Below are 14941 nucleotides of genomic sequence, written 5' to 3'. Positions count from 1 at the left end.
TCATCGGTTACGTAAAATTCGAACCACATTATTCATGAAAGCGACTCACAAAATCCATCAACAATAGGGTTGGATTCGAGCCGAGTCGAGCTCGACTCAGTTTATATATAGTTGGCACAAGTTCGAGCTTAAGCTCGGCTAAGGCCGACTCGTTTCAAATACGAATTCAGTTCGATTTATTTTTTGTTATCAAAACGATATCTTTTAATATATATTAGTTAAAATAACGTCATTTTATATCAAAAATTTTAATTAGAAAATCTGACAAGTAGTTTGAGCTCGAGCTGGCTCTGTTCGAATCCAACCCTAATCAACAATTCATTTTTCAAGTATAACAAAACAAGAAACTGATATTTGGTTATAAACAAATTTGCAACCAAAAAAGAAATTTATGCAATGCAATACTGAAAACATAAAGTAAGACTGAATACCTACAATACTAGAATGAAACATCTCAAATCCTAACCAAAATTTAAGGGTTTTTTTCACAGTGAGATGGATGGGTTTGCTGCCGAGGAGGGAGAGAGAGACAGAAAGGGAAAGATCGTTTAGTCTGTTGGTATAAACCTTAAGAAGAAAAGATGTCATTTTGACAAGGGAGATTTGTTCAAAATTTATTTTATTAATTTATTTAAATTTTTGAAGAAAAAGTATCTTTTACTTGTTGTGGGCTGCCCAAATTTGGATTGGGATAAAAATAACAATTTCGATCCAAATTTAGGGGCACTGACCCTCCTGACCCTAACAAAGAGGAAATTCTTCGATATAAATAGAGAAATAGATGGGGACCAGGCCCAAAAAAATCTCTACAATTGGGGATAATGATACATATGTCTTTTTCCCACCCCTCCTTACCTCTGTCTCTATCCCTTTATATTAGTATATTTACTTAAAATATTAACACATTTTTATAGTTATAAATTATTTATATTTTTTAAATTTATTTAGATTTTTATTGTACATATTAAAATGGTTAATATATGATATTTGTGATATTTAAAATAGTGGGTTGATTTTAATTTTATTTAATTTTGTTATTTGATATACTTACATTATATTTAAAGGGTATGAGGAATGAATTTTTTCTCGTAGATACGGGTAGGGGGTTTTTCCCAATGAGGATAAGGAGGAGTTTTTTTTTTATGGGAAAAAAGATAAAGAATCATTGTCATTTCTGTAACGGGGATAAACTAAGGATGGGGATTGATATCCTCTGTAGTGGTGGGGACATGAGAACTCTATATTTTAAAAAAAAAAAATTGAAGGGAGGCTCATTAGCATATTTAAAAAAACTAAAGGATGTTTAATTTGGAAAATATTTTATTATTAAAATTGAAATATTATCTTGAAGATAAGATTACGTTCAGGTTACTGATATAAATTATTATTATATTTGATAAAATTTGATAAAAATGGATAAATATAAATAATTATTATGTTTGGTAAAAATTAATAAAAGAACACAAATATATTATTTTACTTAAATACCTTTAGGTGTAATTATTCTAACACATTTTTTATATTAATTGAAAATAAAATTATTTTTACTTAAAAAAATTAATAAATAAAAATATAATTATAATAAAATTAAGATTACCTTATTAGTATTTTAATTCTTAAGATGAAAATAATAATTAGATTATCTTTTATATTATTTATTATATTATTATTGATAATAAAAAATTATTAAAATTTTAATATAAATAATAAAAAATAAAATAACCAAAGAATTTTACTTCCTCTTAACCAAATTCTCAGAATCAACCCACCTGCAATTTTATTTTTTAAAAAAATTGAGGGCAGATGCAACCCTCCCATGTATGCATTCATAACCACACGCTTCCTTACTTGCACTTAGGGGTGTTCAAAATTATCCGGTAACCGAATCGAACCGATTTTTAAACCGAAAACCGAACCGAAAAATAGGTTATTTGAAAAATCGGTTCGGATACCGGTTCAAAAATATATATAAACCGAATTTTCGGTTCGGTTACTGGTTTGCCTAATTTTGAAAATCGGTTAACCGAACCGAACCGGTTTTTAAAAAATTGAATAAAATATTAATAAAATATTGAATATATTTTCAAAAAATTAGAAAAAATAATAAAATATGATAATTTTTTTAAATTTGGTTCAAAAATCGGTTAACCGAAATTTCGGTTCGATTAATTGATATTTTCGGTTCGGTTTAAAATCGGTTAATCTTTAAACCGATTCGGTTTCGGTTCATGATTTTTTCCAAACCGAAAATTCGGTTCGGTTCAAAATATTGGCAAAGCGATTTTATGAAAAAGGGACACTCAAGTGTTTAAAACCGGTTTGATAATTTTTTGAACCGAACCAAAATTTGGGTTTGAAGAAAATCATAAACTAAAATCGAATCAATTTAAAGATTAACGAATTTTGAACTAAACCAAAAACACTAATTCATGAATTTTCGGTTAAACGCTTTTAAACCAAATTTTAAAAGATTATCCTATTTTATTTTTTTTATAATTTTTTAAAAATTTATTTAATATTTTATTAAGTTTTTATTCAATTTTTTAAAGTTCAGTTAACTAGTTTTAAAAAATGGACAAACTAATTATAAAATTGACAAATGTTTTTTTTTAATATTTTTAAACCAATATCCAAACTAATTTTTCAAATACTTTATTTTTCAGTTTAGTTATCGGATATTTTTTAACACTCTTTCGGAGATTCTCTTTGAGCTAACCTTAGGTCCCCAAAAATTGTTTATTGTGTACATTACAAATTTACATTAGTGCATGGTAACAAAAAGTAGTTGGGTTGCACAAAGAGTGATCTAAGTACCCAAGTGAAATAGACCGTGGTATTTTGAAATGTCCATACCAAGAGGTGAAACCCTCACATCCCATATGAAATTTGTGATGGTAGCAGAGGGATTGGATCGACCACCCCTTCCAGAATTCGGATAAACTATTATAGAATTTGGATTACCACTATACAACAATAATTAACTTCCTTTTAGAAACAGATTAAGGAATTGTATATGAATTGTTGCAGAAAAGCACATTCCAAGGTGCATCTCTTCAGGAAGCTGAAGGGGGAATCTCAGATCTTTTCAAAGCAGCAAGAAAGAGCGGTTTAATCAATGAAAGTAGAGGCCTTGAGATTACAGCAAGAACTGCTGTGGCTTCAAAGACTACTGAGGTTGAGGTTGACAAGCCACTTGGCCTCACCTTGGGCCAAAAGTCTGGAGGTGGAGTGGTCATCAGTGTGCGTTGCATGCAATTCTTTCTCAATTTGCTGCCCTTTGATTCTCATAAACTTCACTAAAACTATGTTTACATAATCTGAAAAAGTCTTGGATGAGTGAGGTGTACTGCAGTATCTACACATCTATATGATAAATCATGTCATCTATGAATGCATGTATAAAGCACATGAACTGATTGAATGAGTGGATGAATAACTGCTATGTCCTCTGTCCACAATTGTTGTTTCTGTAACCATGGATGTCTTTCAGAATTACATGCCATCTACCATTAATTGGAGAATCCGAGAAGCACTTGAAAAAACAAGTTAATTTAATTTGTATGATGCTGAAAATGGGTTAATAGCTCTTTCTATCTTGTGCTTTATATATGCATATTCACTTATACGTATCATCACATATATATTTGTCTAATACATTATGTCATGTATGTATATAGCACAAGAATTGATTGAATGAACATATGAATAGCTATAGTTTCCATCTCATTCTTATTTTGGATACACAAATACATACCAACTTATACATTTCATTATCTGATTGAGTATTATTTTATTTTTAACTCAAAATCACTTAATTATATGATGATACATATAAATATGTGTATATTTGTGTATTCAAAATAAGTACACATAGTTTTATTGAATTGATATAATATAAATATTGATATATCATCATATGATTGAATGATTTTGAAATATAGATAAGATAATTATATTTTTATAATTAAAAATTATTAAATATTATAATAACACGTCAATGTTTGTGTTTTATAGGTGTCAATTCTCAAAATGCAAGTATTACTCTATTGTATATAATCTTCACTTCTTCTCGTCACTAAGGGTAAATAAGTAAATTGACAATAGAATCATAATCCTTTTGCTCAAGGGAGGATGAGGCGAACCTTTTAGTCCTCTTGACAATTAATGGAACCTCAAGGGGGGATATGGTGATTAGCCTTTTTTTTTTTGGGAAAAAAGATATTTTTCACTCAAATTTTAACTAAAATTCAAAATCAAAAACCTAAATTTTTATCCATGACCCAACTTTTATTAATTTTTTTTTTGTTAGAAATAAGGGTAAAATGATAATTTTATTGTTTATATTAAAAAGATATAAATTTTTTTTTCCTCTCAAATTTTAGAAACTAACAATTTCATCTTTGCCTAAAGTTTTTAAACTTTAAAAAGTAACATTTTCACCGTCAAACCTAGTGTTTCTATATTTTTCAAACTACAGTTACCTCCCAAAACTTAAAAAAAAAAACAGTTTCGTTCTCACTCTTCAATTTCAGCTTTTGACATTTTTTCCAATGTCCTCTCTAGCCTCCACCTTTTTCTGAGTCGATGGTAAGTGGTGAGACGAAGAGATGTCATCTCACGTCATCTATTCATCAGATCATCTACCATCGGTTTAGAAGAAGGAGAAGGTTGGAGAGAGCATTAGAAGAGATGTCAAAAATTGAAGTTGAAGAGTGAGAATAAAACTGTTATTTTTAAAAGTTTTAGGGGGTGGCTAAAGTTTGAAAAATATGAAAACCCTAGGTTTGAGGGTGAAAATATTACTTTTCAAAGTTTAAAAACTTTAGAAAAGTGAAATTGTTAGTTTTTAAAATTTGAAGGAAAAAAGTAATAAGTTTTATATATCTTTTTAATATAAAAAATAAAATGATTATTTTACTTTTATTTTTAATAAAATAAGTTAACACAAGATAGATGATAAATGAAAGTTTAGAGTTTTTAACTATTACTATTATTTAAATTTCATCAAAAACTTGGGTAAGAAATAGTGCTTTTCTCTTTTTTTTTTTTATCCGTAAGCGATAATAAGTGTGTCCTTCTTCTAATATCAAATCAAACTTTATCCAACACAAAATTCCGATGTGATATCCCGAAGATGCCCTCATGACTGAGACATAATAATTCCCATTTGCACGCAACACCTGCACTCAGCAGTTCCTTACCAAACTTTACGTTTCATCTTCAGACAAAAGCACCTAAATTTTAGCACGAAAGAGAGCCAAAGCTTCAAGCTTTCATTGAGAAAGAGAGAGAAATGGAGAGAAAAGCGATTATTGTGTGCAGTTTCGTTGGCTTCTTGGGGCTTTTATCAGCTGCTACTGGTTTTGGTGCAGAAGCTACAAGGATCAAGGTGAGAAACTTTTTTTTAAAATAAAGTGTTTTTTTTTTCATTTTTGTAGTTTAGATCTTATTTTTGTCATCTGGGTATGTTTCAAATTGTTGTTTCTTGTCGTCTGTTTTGTTTCATCTTCTTTCTTTTGAGGATTTAATCACAAACCCATGTTTGGTTGCTGTTAAAAAATGAGGGAAAGAGAAGAAAATTGTTAATATTTTGTTGGCTAGTTGCTTGTTCTGTTTGGGAAGAAAGAACAAGGTAGGAAATGGAAAATAAATAAATATTTTCTGGTGAAATTTTAATTTTGAGGGGCCTCTGAGGAAAAGAAACTTTAATTAATATCGTGAGTGATTGATATTGAATTAGGTGGAGTTTGTTTATTATTTTCTTGCCAGAAACCAAAAACAAAAGACAATATAACTTTCAACTTATATAATATTGAACTTGTCCTGTTAGAATCAGGTAAAAAAAAAAATTGAGAACATTTGGAGTATGTGCTAGGAACAATATATGAGAATTCTTCTTATTGAAATTTTCTATGAAAATCTGAATTATGTGCGGCGTTCTGCTGCATAGATTTGGTTTTTCTATATATTTGAACAGAACTTATGGTAAATAAAGTTAATTTCAGGCTGCTATGGGATTATAGTGCTGCTAAGTTATAAAAATCTACCAAGTTTTGGTTGTTTTCCAACTAACGTCCTTAAATATCCCTATGCATTCTCAAATTCTTTACTCTTTCTTTTGCTGCATCTCTTTATTGCTTGCCTGCTTTATCAAAGGATCCCTTGATATAATGCTCTCGTCCACCCTTTTTACAAACAGTGTTCTCATCTTCTTCTTTCTTCATTTGTAGGATGTCATCATAGATTCTTAAATTTTCTTAATTATTTATTTTTTTAATATAGTTTATTGATTTGAAGTACTACCTATCAATCATTTAAACTTTGTGTTAGTTATCTTTGTATTTATATACCATTCAATTCTGCCCAAAAGAAAGTTTTAACTTTGTCAGGTCTTCTTTGTTTTCCTTGCACTGCTACAGTATAAAATGTAAATTCAATATCTGAGAGACTAAGGTCTCTCAATTTTTCTTTCTTTTTGTCCTCGGTTTCGAGGTGGCAATAGTTGACTATTGTCTTATCGAAGAAGAATTGGGAATGGAAATCTTGTTAGCATTTAATTTTATCTAGATGTGATCAGAGTTTCACTTTTGGAGAAGGGCTAAGGTTGCTGATCTTTAGATTTAATCAACATCAAATGCTTTTTTTTGGTCATAATGAAACCAAGGCTTGAATTGTATTGTGTTTGTAGCTTACTTCAATACTAATGTGGTTTGTGTTCTTTGGTTTGCAGGGTTCTGAAGTTGATATTAGCAATGGTACTCAATGTTCATACCCCAGGAGTCCCGCTCTTGGTCTTGGTTTAACTGCAGCAGTGTCTCTTATGATAGCCCAAATTACTATAAACGTTGCCACTGGGTGTATTTGTTGCAGACGAGGCCCTCATCCTTCACAATCTAATTGGACGATAGCTTTGGTCTGTTTCGTTGTTTCTTGGTAAATCTCAAGCACTACTTCCTGATCAAACTTTTTTAATCTCTCACTTGTGTTTATTTATATCTTTGTTCGGCCATTGAATTTGAGTGTAACATTCCACACACTTTTCTTCCTTTTTCTTTTTGTTTCTTCAATCTGTTCCTTCCATTAGATACTTTTTAGCCCTTTACCAATGTAACTGTGTTTGCAACTCATGCTTACATTTGTGTTTTGGCCCATTTAATATGAAATGAGTGTTTTCTATGCACTGCATGCAAAACTCTTTATTATTGTGCATGAAAAACCTGAGATTTCCATTAATTTTGTTTTCTAATGAAAATTGTGTGAACAGTAACTATAACACAAGTTATACGTTGATTTTTCAAGATTTTCACTATCATTGAGCCAACTCACATATTGTTCATTTTATTTTCCTTCCACCTTATTCTCTTGCATGACTTCATATTGACCTTATTGGAAATGATACTATTGTCGCTTGTCGTCTATCAATATTGCATTATTGTATTAGCACTGTGCATTTCTTGTCTTTTCACCGCTATTTGCTTGCTCAATTGAATCATGACTTTGTTGACTAGTGCTAGTTATGGTACATATTATTGGTGCACCAATTTGATTAATTTTAAATCAATTTGTTTGAGATTATATTGTTCTTTGCATTGCTACTGATCATACTATGAGCAAGCTTTGCAGTTTCAAGGACTTTTTAAGACATTTGTTGTTCCAAAATTCTTTGAGATCAATATAGCTTAGACGATGCCAAAATCCTTATGGAGAATCATAGTATGGACCAAAATGATGTAATCTACATTATGGTCTTCTGAGGTGGGAAATAGTTGAGATCAATCATCCATTACAAAATAGTTGAAACAATTTATTGTTATTGGTGTGGTTGAGCCAATTTGAGTGACTGTTTTTGTTTACTTTTTTCCCTTTATTATTTTGAATTAATTTTCTTATAAAAAATTAGTGTATCAATACTAAAGAAGGAAAATTCTGATGATAAAAAAGGGAGGGTTTGTGAGAGATAGAGGAAGAAATATGTGTAGACAAAGAGGTCAGTATAATGATAGAGTAACCTAGGAGAGGGGTAGAGATAGAAGGAGAGAAGGAGGTCTTTTGAACAATATTAGAATTTATTTGTCTCAAGTTGAACCCTTTTTATGCTTTATAAAAGCATGTGGAACCTTCCAAATTGAACTTTGGCCATTGTGATAACATATTATCACTATTTTGTCGGTGCACAATTCTCTTTCCAGAACCAAACACACTTCCCTTGGCCTGGGGAGAGATGAAATTGTTCCTGGTCCCAATATCTACTCTGTGGCTTGTGCAATATGATTGAGATGTTGAAGAGTTAATTAGAGAAAAATATAGTGCATTCAACAGCATAATACAACTATGGCAATGGGTAGAAAATAACTACATTGTATGAATGCAGTTTGTGTTTGTTTTGTTTGTTATGAGAGAGATCTCTCTACTTGAAATAGATATGCACAGTAACCTCTTTTTCATGTTTACAACTTCTCATCTTCGAGCCTAAGCTGATACAAGTATGATTCGTGCTTCTCTATGTATATTTGTTCTTTTACTTTTCAACAAGTATATACCATTTTCTACTTTAAATCATCTTCCTTGTATTTCCTCTTTACTGGTGAATACCCTTCTGAATCTACAGGAAATCAGATTTCCGTTTTGTTACCTTTTCCTATCAGTTAGAACATTAACTTTGAACAAAAATGTCATACCTGATATTAGAGGCATTTAATGTATCCTCCGCAACTGATAACAAAGGTGAAAGGTTATGAGATAATGGTTCTTACACAACAATGTTGTTTCCATTTTGGGAAACTATTATTTTGCTTAATTGTGTTGGTTTTGTGCCATTTTAATTGATATTCTAAAGTTGTCAAAATTTTCACAAGTTCTAAGACCTGACGTGAATTCAAAAGATTACTTATGCCTATATCCTGTGTTTAAATTGTTTCCTTGGTATGTGATACGGTTTTACTTAACCTGTTAAATATATGCATCTCATATCGATGAATGGGCATGCTTTTGCAGGTTCACATTTGTTATAGCATTTCTTTTGTTGCTTACGGGTGCAGCACTCAATGATCAACATGGCGAAGAGGGTATGTACTTTGGCACTTACTATTGCTATGTCGTGAAACCTGGAGTGTTTGCTGGTGGTGCTGTCCTCTCCCTTGCAAGCGTTGCCCTTGGAATACTCTATTATCTCACCTTAAATTCTGTGAAGAATACTACTTCCAATCAATGGGGCAACTCTTCTGGTCCTCAAGGTGGCATAGCTATGGGACACCCCCAATTCCCACCGCCGACCTCCCAAGATCCTGTTTTTGTACATGAAGACACATACATGAGACGGCAACAATACACCTGACTGGTTAATTCTCATTCAAACTCTTCGTAGGTTGTGGTCTTATTGTCAGTTTCGAAATGTTACTTGCTGATATACTATGGTAGACCGGGGTTTTACTCCAACCATGTAGAAATTCCAGATTTTGTGTTGATATCTAGCAACTGCATATGGTATTAAATTTGCATATAGTCGTGGATGGTTGCTCGGCACAAATTGCATATGCTTGATTTTGATGCTAGTGAGTCAGTGACGATGCAGAATCGGGTGCTGTAAGGCAGTTAAGTTCAGTATCTTTTTTGTGAGATTCAGGAAACTCAATTTTAAGTTCTTGATATTATATGGATGCATATTCCTTTTCATTTAAACAAGCAAGACAAAGTTTGGGGATGACCAAAGTTTGTTGAATCAAATTACCCTTTTGTGTAAGTAAGATCTGTAAATGTTGCCCAGCTACTGCAAGAACTTTGTGATTTCCTTTTGTATTGCAGATGCTTTTACCCATATTTATTATCTCTCTGTGGATAATTTTAAGGGCAATGTAACCCTGTTTTAAATATTTAATTAGATATCTAGATGATGCGTTATTATATGGTTTGTTATTTAATTTAAAATCATCTAATTATCTAATTAGATACTCTAAATGGGTGTTTTTTTATTGAAATTTTAATGGAGAAGGTTTAGGATTTGTGTTATTGGACATATTTCATTCATCTAGAAAATGAATAAATAAGTTTCATGAATAAATTTATTTTTAATCTAAGCAATGCAAAGTTGATATTGAAATAATAAATAATAATAAAAAAACCCTTTTCATTTACCTTTTCATAGAAAAGTATATGGTTGGATTTGATGCTAGATAAGGGCTAATTCGGGATTGTTTCCAATTTGATAGAATCAATTCAAGAGTAATGAGTTGATATTTGAATTCAGTTAAAAAACAATTTAATTTGAATTTGATTTAAGTCAATTTTAATTTAAGTATTCAAATCGGTTTGAACTTAATTTGCTTTGTTAAAAAAGAGTTTAATCTTTCATTTGATCTCATTCTGTTCAATTTTAGTTCAGATTGCATTCAACCTTGAAGGAGCATAAAACTCTATCTTGAAGTTAAATAAATGAAGGGTTGGGATTTTGTTTCAAAATTTTTAGGGATAATTTATTTGAGGCCTGCAAATACATATTTTTTTAATCTTGATTAAAAATATATATATTTGCACGATATACCTTTATTTTTTTAAGGCGCTTCTTTCAATAAGCAAAATTCTAACAAAAATGAACCTTATTTGAGATTTCACATAGGTTAAAAAAAAAAACCCTTTAAAATAACAATAAATCTAGTGGGGATGGATTTTATCAAGCTACTAAATTTAAACCGTCATTTGAAAAACCAGTTCGAGTTTGGTTTGACATAAATCCTATCTTCTTATTAGTATTGTCACATTAAAGTTCACATTTTCAATGATTTTTTTCTTTTTGATAATTTTTTTAAATACAAATGAATCCTTATATTTTTTCTAACAATTTTTCTTCTTCATTTTTTATGATCTTACTTTTTTTTCTAATGATATCGTTTACTGATTGATCTCTAACTAATTATTTTATATTTGAGTCAAACTTAACCTAATTTTTATTTAAATTCAGTTAGACTCAATTCAAATTCATCTATAATGTCCACTTTTTATGATGGATTATAAAGCTGAGGATAAAAGTTTTATATATGAGGTGCTTCTTAATGAAGATTGAAAAATACCATAGGGGAGATTAGAGAGCGAGAAACAATTAATTAGGAGGTGAGGTCAAATAGTTTTCAAACTATATGGAGTGATTCGTAATTGTGTTAAAGTTAAGAGACCTTTATGTAACCTAAGGCTAAAATCTTATTCACTTACCTTGCGGCAAGGCCGTGACATGTCCAGCCGTCACGACGAGACCTGGACATTTTCGTCAACCAAAGTTACAACGGCTCTATAGGAGAAAAAAGTAGCCGTTGCACCTTCTGTAAACCCTAAACTTCCTTTTAAAAGATGAACAAATCGGCATATAAACTCCACAAATCCCTCCTGTAAAACCGCATTAAAGCTCTCAACAACGCTGCCTTTTGTGTGTTGAATATATAAATTTAATCTGTTTTTGTTTTCTTTGAGTTGATTATCTGTTTCCAGGATTTCTTTACTTTGTGTTTTTGCAGGGTTTTGTTACTTTTTCTTTTGTTGTTTTTGTTTTTGTTTTCTTTGTTGTTAAAGTTATGGATGCAGGTTCAGTGAATTCAGCTTCCAGCTTGAAGGAACAATCCAGATGCCCACTTCAAGAACAGTTTCATCAAAGAAGAAATTCCAGAGAAAATGTAAAGATCTTCAAATTTTTCAATGCTTTTCAACTACTCTTTTTTTTTTTTTCCAGTCTTCTGATCTTGTTTTGTCACTTCCAGTTGGACAGATTCATCCCCAACCGATCGGCGATGGACTTCGATTACGCCCATTTCATGCTGACAGAAGGCACCAAAGGTAAGGAGAACCCGGCTATCTGTTCGCCTTCGCGGGAAGCTTACAGGAAGCAACTTGCAGAGGCATTAAACATGAACAGAACCAGAATTCTAGCCTTCAAGAACAAGCCGCCAAGGCCCGTTGAACTCATTCCTCAGGAGCATTCCACCACTTCTGCTCAACAGACTAAATTGGCTAAACCCCGTAGGCATATCCCTCAGGTGAATTGAATTAGCCAGGAGATTCTCCATTGATTTGCCTTCAAAATCTTCAAAATTTTTTTGACCTTGATTGATTTGTTGATACAGACTTCTGAGAGGACATTGGATGCTCCAGATCTTGTGGATGATTACTACTTGAACTTATTGGATTGGGGCAGTAGCAATGTTCTGGCAATTGCTCTTGGAAGCACAGTGTATTTGTGGGATGCTTCAGATGGTTCAACCTCGGAACTTGTCACAGTTGATGAGGAAAATGGCCCTGTCACGAGTGTCAATTGGGCACCTGACGGGCGCCACATTGCAATTGGGTTGAACAATGCTGAAGTACAGTTGTGGGATTCTGCTTCCAACAGACAGCTAAGAACTCTGAGGGGTGGGCACAGATCGAGAGTAGGATCATTGGCTTGGAACAATCATATTCTGACTACTGGAGGAATGGATGGTCAGATTATTAACAACGATGTGAGAGTTAGAGATCACATTGTTGAGACTTATAGAGGTCACACTCAAGAAGTTTGTGGCCTGAAATGGTCAGCTTCAGGCCAGCAACTAGCCAGTGGGGGCAATGATAATCTTCTCCACATATGGGACAGGTCCATGGCCTCTTCAAATTCTCCCACACAGTGGCTGCACAGGCTAGAGGAGCACACTTCTGCAGTCAAGGCCCTTGCTTGGTGCCCTTTCCAGGGCAATTTGTTGGCCACTGGAGGCGGTGGTGGTGACCGGTGCATCAAGTTCTGGAACACTCACACAGGTGCTTGTTTGAACTCGGTGGACACTGGGTCTCAAGTTTGTGCCTTGCTGTGGAACAAGAATGAAAGAGAGCTGCTTAGCTCTCATGGGTTCACTCAGAATCAGCTCACTTTGTGGAAGTATCCTTCAATGGTGAAAATGGCTGAGCTTACAGGCCATTCCTCCAGGGTTCTTTTCATGGCACAGGTAAAATTCTGAACAAGTTTTTAGCCCAAAAAAGTATGCTACTTCACCTCTGTTGGTATATACTAACAATGTCCTGAATGTTTTGAACCCTTACAGAGCCCAGATGGCTGCACAGTGGCATCAGCAGCAGCTGATGAAACACTAAGATTCTGGAATGTTTTTGGGGCGCCAGAAGTGGCCAAGCCTGCTTCAAAGCCAATCCAGGAGCCGTTCTCTCATTTGAACCGCATCCGGTAATGCGAGCAAGAGAAAAGTACAATGGATTTCCAGGACAAAAATTGCCTGAAGCCTTGTATATGCAACTGATACTGAATCATATTTACTTGCCTGTGTCCCAAGGTAACAAAATGCTTCTTCTGTGTATAATTCTCTTCATTGTAGCTCCTTTATGTTACATATCAACTAATAAGTTTTTGCATTTTCTTGCAGATGAATGTTTCAATAACTTGCGTGAGTGTAGAGATATATGGTTCCTTCCAAGCCCAAGTTAAATAAAGTTGCTGCAATTTTGGGATATACCAGCAAAGTTGCTGGGTAGTGCATAAATGATGTACTTGTAAGCATTTTTGCTTAGTAAATATGAATACCTATTCTTCTCTCCCGTGGACGTAGTCATTCGAAATGAGTCGAATGACGAACCACGTTAAAATTCTGTGTCTTTTTTTAATATTTCAACAAATTTCAACCCATAACCTACAATTAAAAGGGATATGCACAAACAAAACAAAATTAGGCCAGTTTCAATTTCACAGCTGGAAGTTATAACTCAGAACTCGAATTTCACAACTGGGAAGTTAACTCGAATTTCAGTACTCGATTTCTCTAAGATGGGTGTGCACAAACAAAAAAGAATTAGGTCAGTTTCAATTTCAGAACTGGCAGTTAGGACTCAGAATAAGTTTAGCTTTGAGAAATCTGGTTTGCTGCAGGAAAATTGACAGGTTATGCTGAAAATATCAGGTGACAACAATTGATAAGATAGATATAAATGCACAGAAATCAGAGATTATGATGCTTCTATGATGCTGAAACAATAAAGAGAGATGACTTAACAATCGAGTGACAACAATTGATAAGATAACTACCACCGAATTGTATCAAGATTCATATACTATGAATGTCATCATATGAATAATCTGATCAATGATAAAAGTTCTAATAAACTGAAATAAGAAAATTGACTTTCTGCCAGGAACGACTCCATATCCCCCGTTGTTTGAAGTTTTGTCCAGGGTGGGGAAAATTGATGCTGCTAGAACGGAACAGTCTCGTTGTTGTGCCCCTCATCTTTCTACCCAAATTACTGCCGCAGGAATGATATTCATATACTATGGAATGTCATCATATGAATAATCTGATCAATGACAAAAGTTCTAATAGACTGAAATAAGAAAATTTGACTGAAGTGAACAATGAATGGAACATGGTCTTTCTGACAAGAACGACTCTGTTTCCCTGGTTGTTTGAAGTTTTGTTCAGAGTGGGAAAAAATGATGCTGCTAGAATGGAACAGTCTCGTTGCGTGCCCCTCATCTTTCTACCCAAATTGGTGCCGCAGGATTGACATCTAGAATTGTCCGTTCTCTTGCCCGTTCATCATTATGCCCAAATTGGTGTCCCTAGAATTTGGGACGCTTGTGCTGACACCCTGCTACTGCTAGCTAGAATGCCGGTTCCAGCTTGGAACGCCTGTTTGGTGATTAACTGGAAGAGAGTCTTGAATTGATGTTGAAAGAGTTGCCAGAAGGAAAATATCTCAATTTATAAGTTATTAACTTTTTTTTTTTTTTTTTTTCAAAACTTGGCTTATGGCTTTTGTGTGCCCCTCTCACATGAGTGTCTTGTTTATCTCAGACTTCGATGGAAAGGCACACCAAATTACATGAAGGCACATTGGTAAAAAAGTGGGTTTGAGCGGGTACAGACACCTAAGGATATTCGCAGATGAAAACCCTTTTAGCCAGATCCATATAAAGATACTGAAA

At 33.1% G+C, this 14941-nt stretch overlaps 2 protein-coding genes across 4 annotated transcripts; both read left to right on the top strand.

Moving 5' to 3' along the window:
- The first annotated feature begins 5171 nt into the window (after positions 1-5171).
- LOC123198603 lies at positions 5172-9816 on the top strand. Its single transcript, XM_044613318.1, has 3 exons — positions 5172-5389; positions 6731-6933; positions 8995-9816. The coding sequence occupies exons 1-3, from the start codon at positions 5294-5296 to the stop codon at positions 9332-9334; spliced, it is 639 nt and encodes a 212-aa protein (XP_044469253.1). The 5' UTR covers positions 5172-5293; the 3' UTR covers positions 9335-9816.
- A 1418-nt stretch (positions 9817-11234) lies between these two features.
- On the top strand, positions 11235-14843 carry LOC123209269 (cell division cycle 20.2, cofactor of APC complex-like). Of its 3 annotated transcripts, none has more exons than XM_044627182.1 (6): positions 11235-11657; positions 11742-12017; positions 12105-12956; positions 13053-13295; positions 13386-13512; positions 14426-14843. In XM_044627182.1, exons 1-4 carry the CDS (start codon positions 11559-11561, stop codon positions 13191-13193), a joined length of 1368 nt encoding a protein of 455 aa, XP_044483117.1. In that variant the 5' UTR covers positions 11235-11558; the 3' UTR covers positions 13194-13295; positions 13386-13512; positions 14426-14843. The 3 variants fall into 3 exon arrangements, with proteins under 3 accessions (XP_044483117.1, XP_044483116.1, XP_044483115.1); XM_044627181.1 differs by having other exon boundaries at positions 14149-14843; XM_044627180.1 differs by lacking the exon at positions 14426-14843 and having other exon boundaries at positions 13386-13605.
- The last annotated feature ends 98 nt before the right edge of the window (positions 14844-14941 follow it).

The sequence above is a fragment of the Mangifera indica genome, chromosome 2 (genome assembly GCF_011075055.1).
Source record: "Mangifera indica cultivar Alphonso chromosome 2, CATAS_Mindica_2.1, whole genome shotgun sequence".
Taxonomy (NCBI): Eukaryota; Viridiplantae; Streptophyta; class Magnoliopsida; order Sapindales; family Anacardiaceae; genus Mangifera; species Mangifera indica.
Note: the sequence above shows the minus strand (reverse complement) of the source record. Positions and strands in the feature narration are given on the sequence as shown.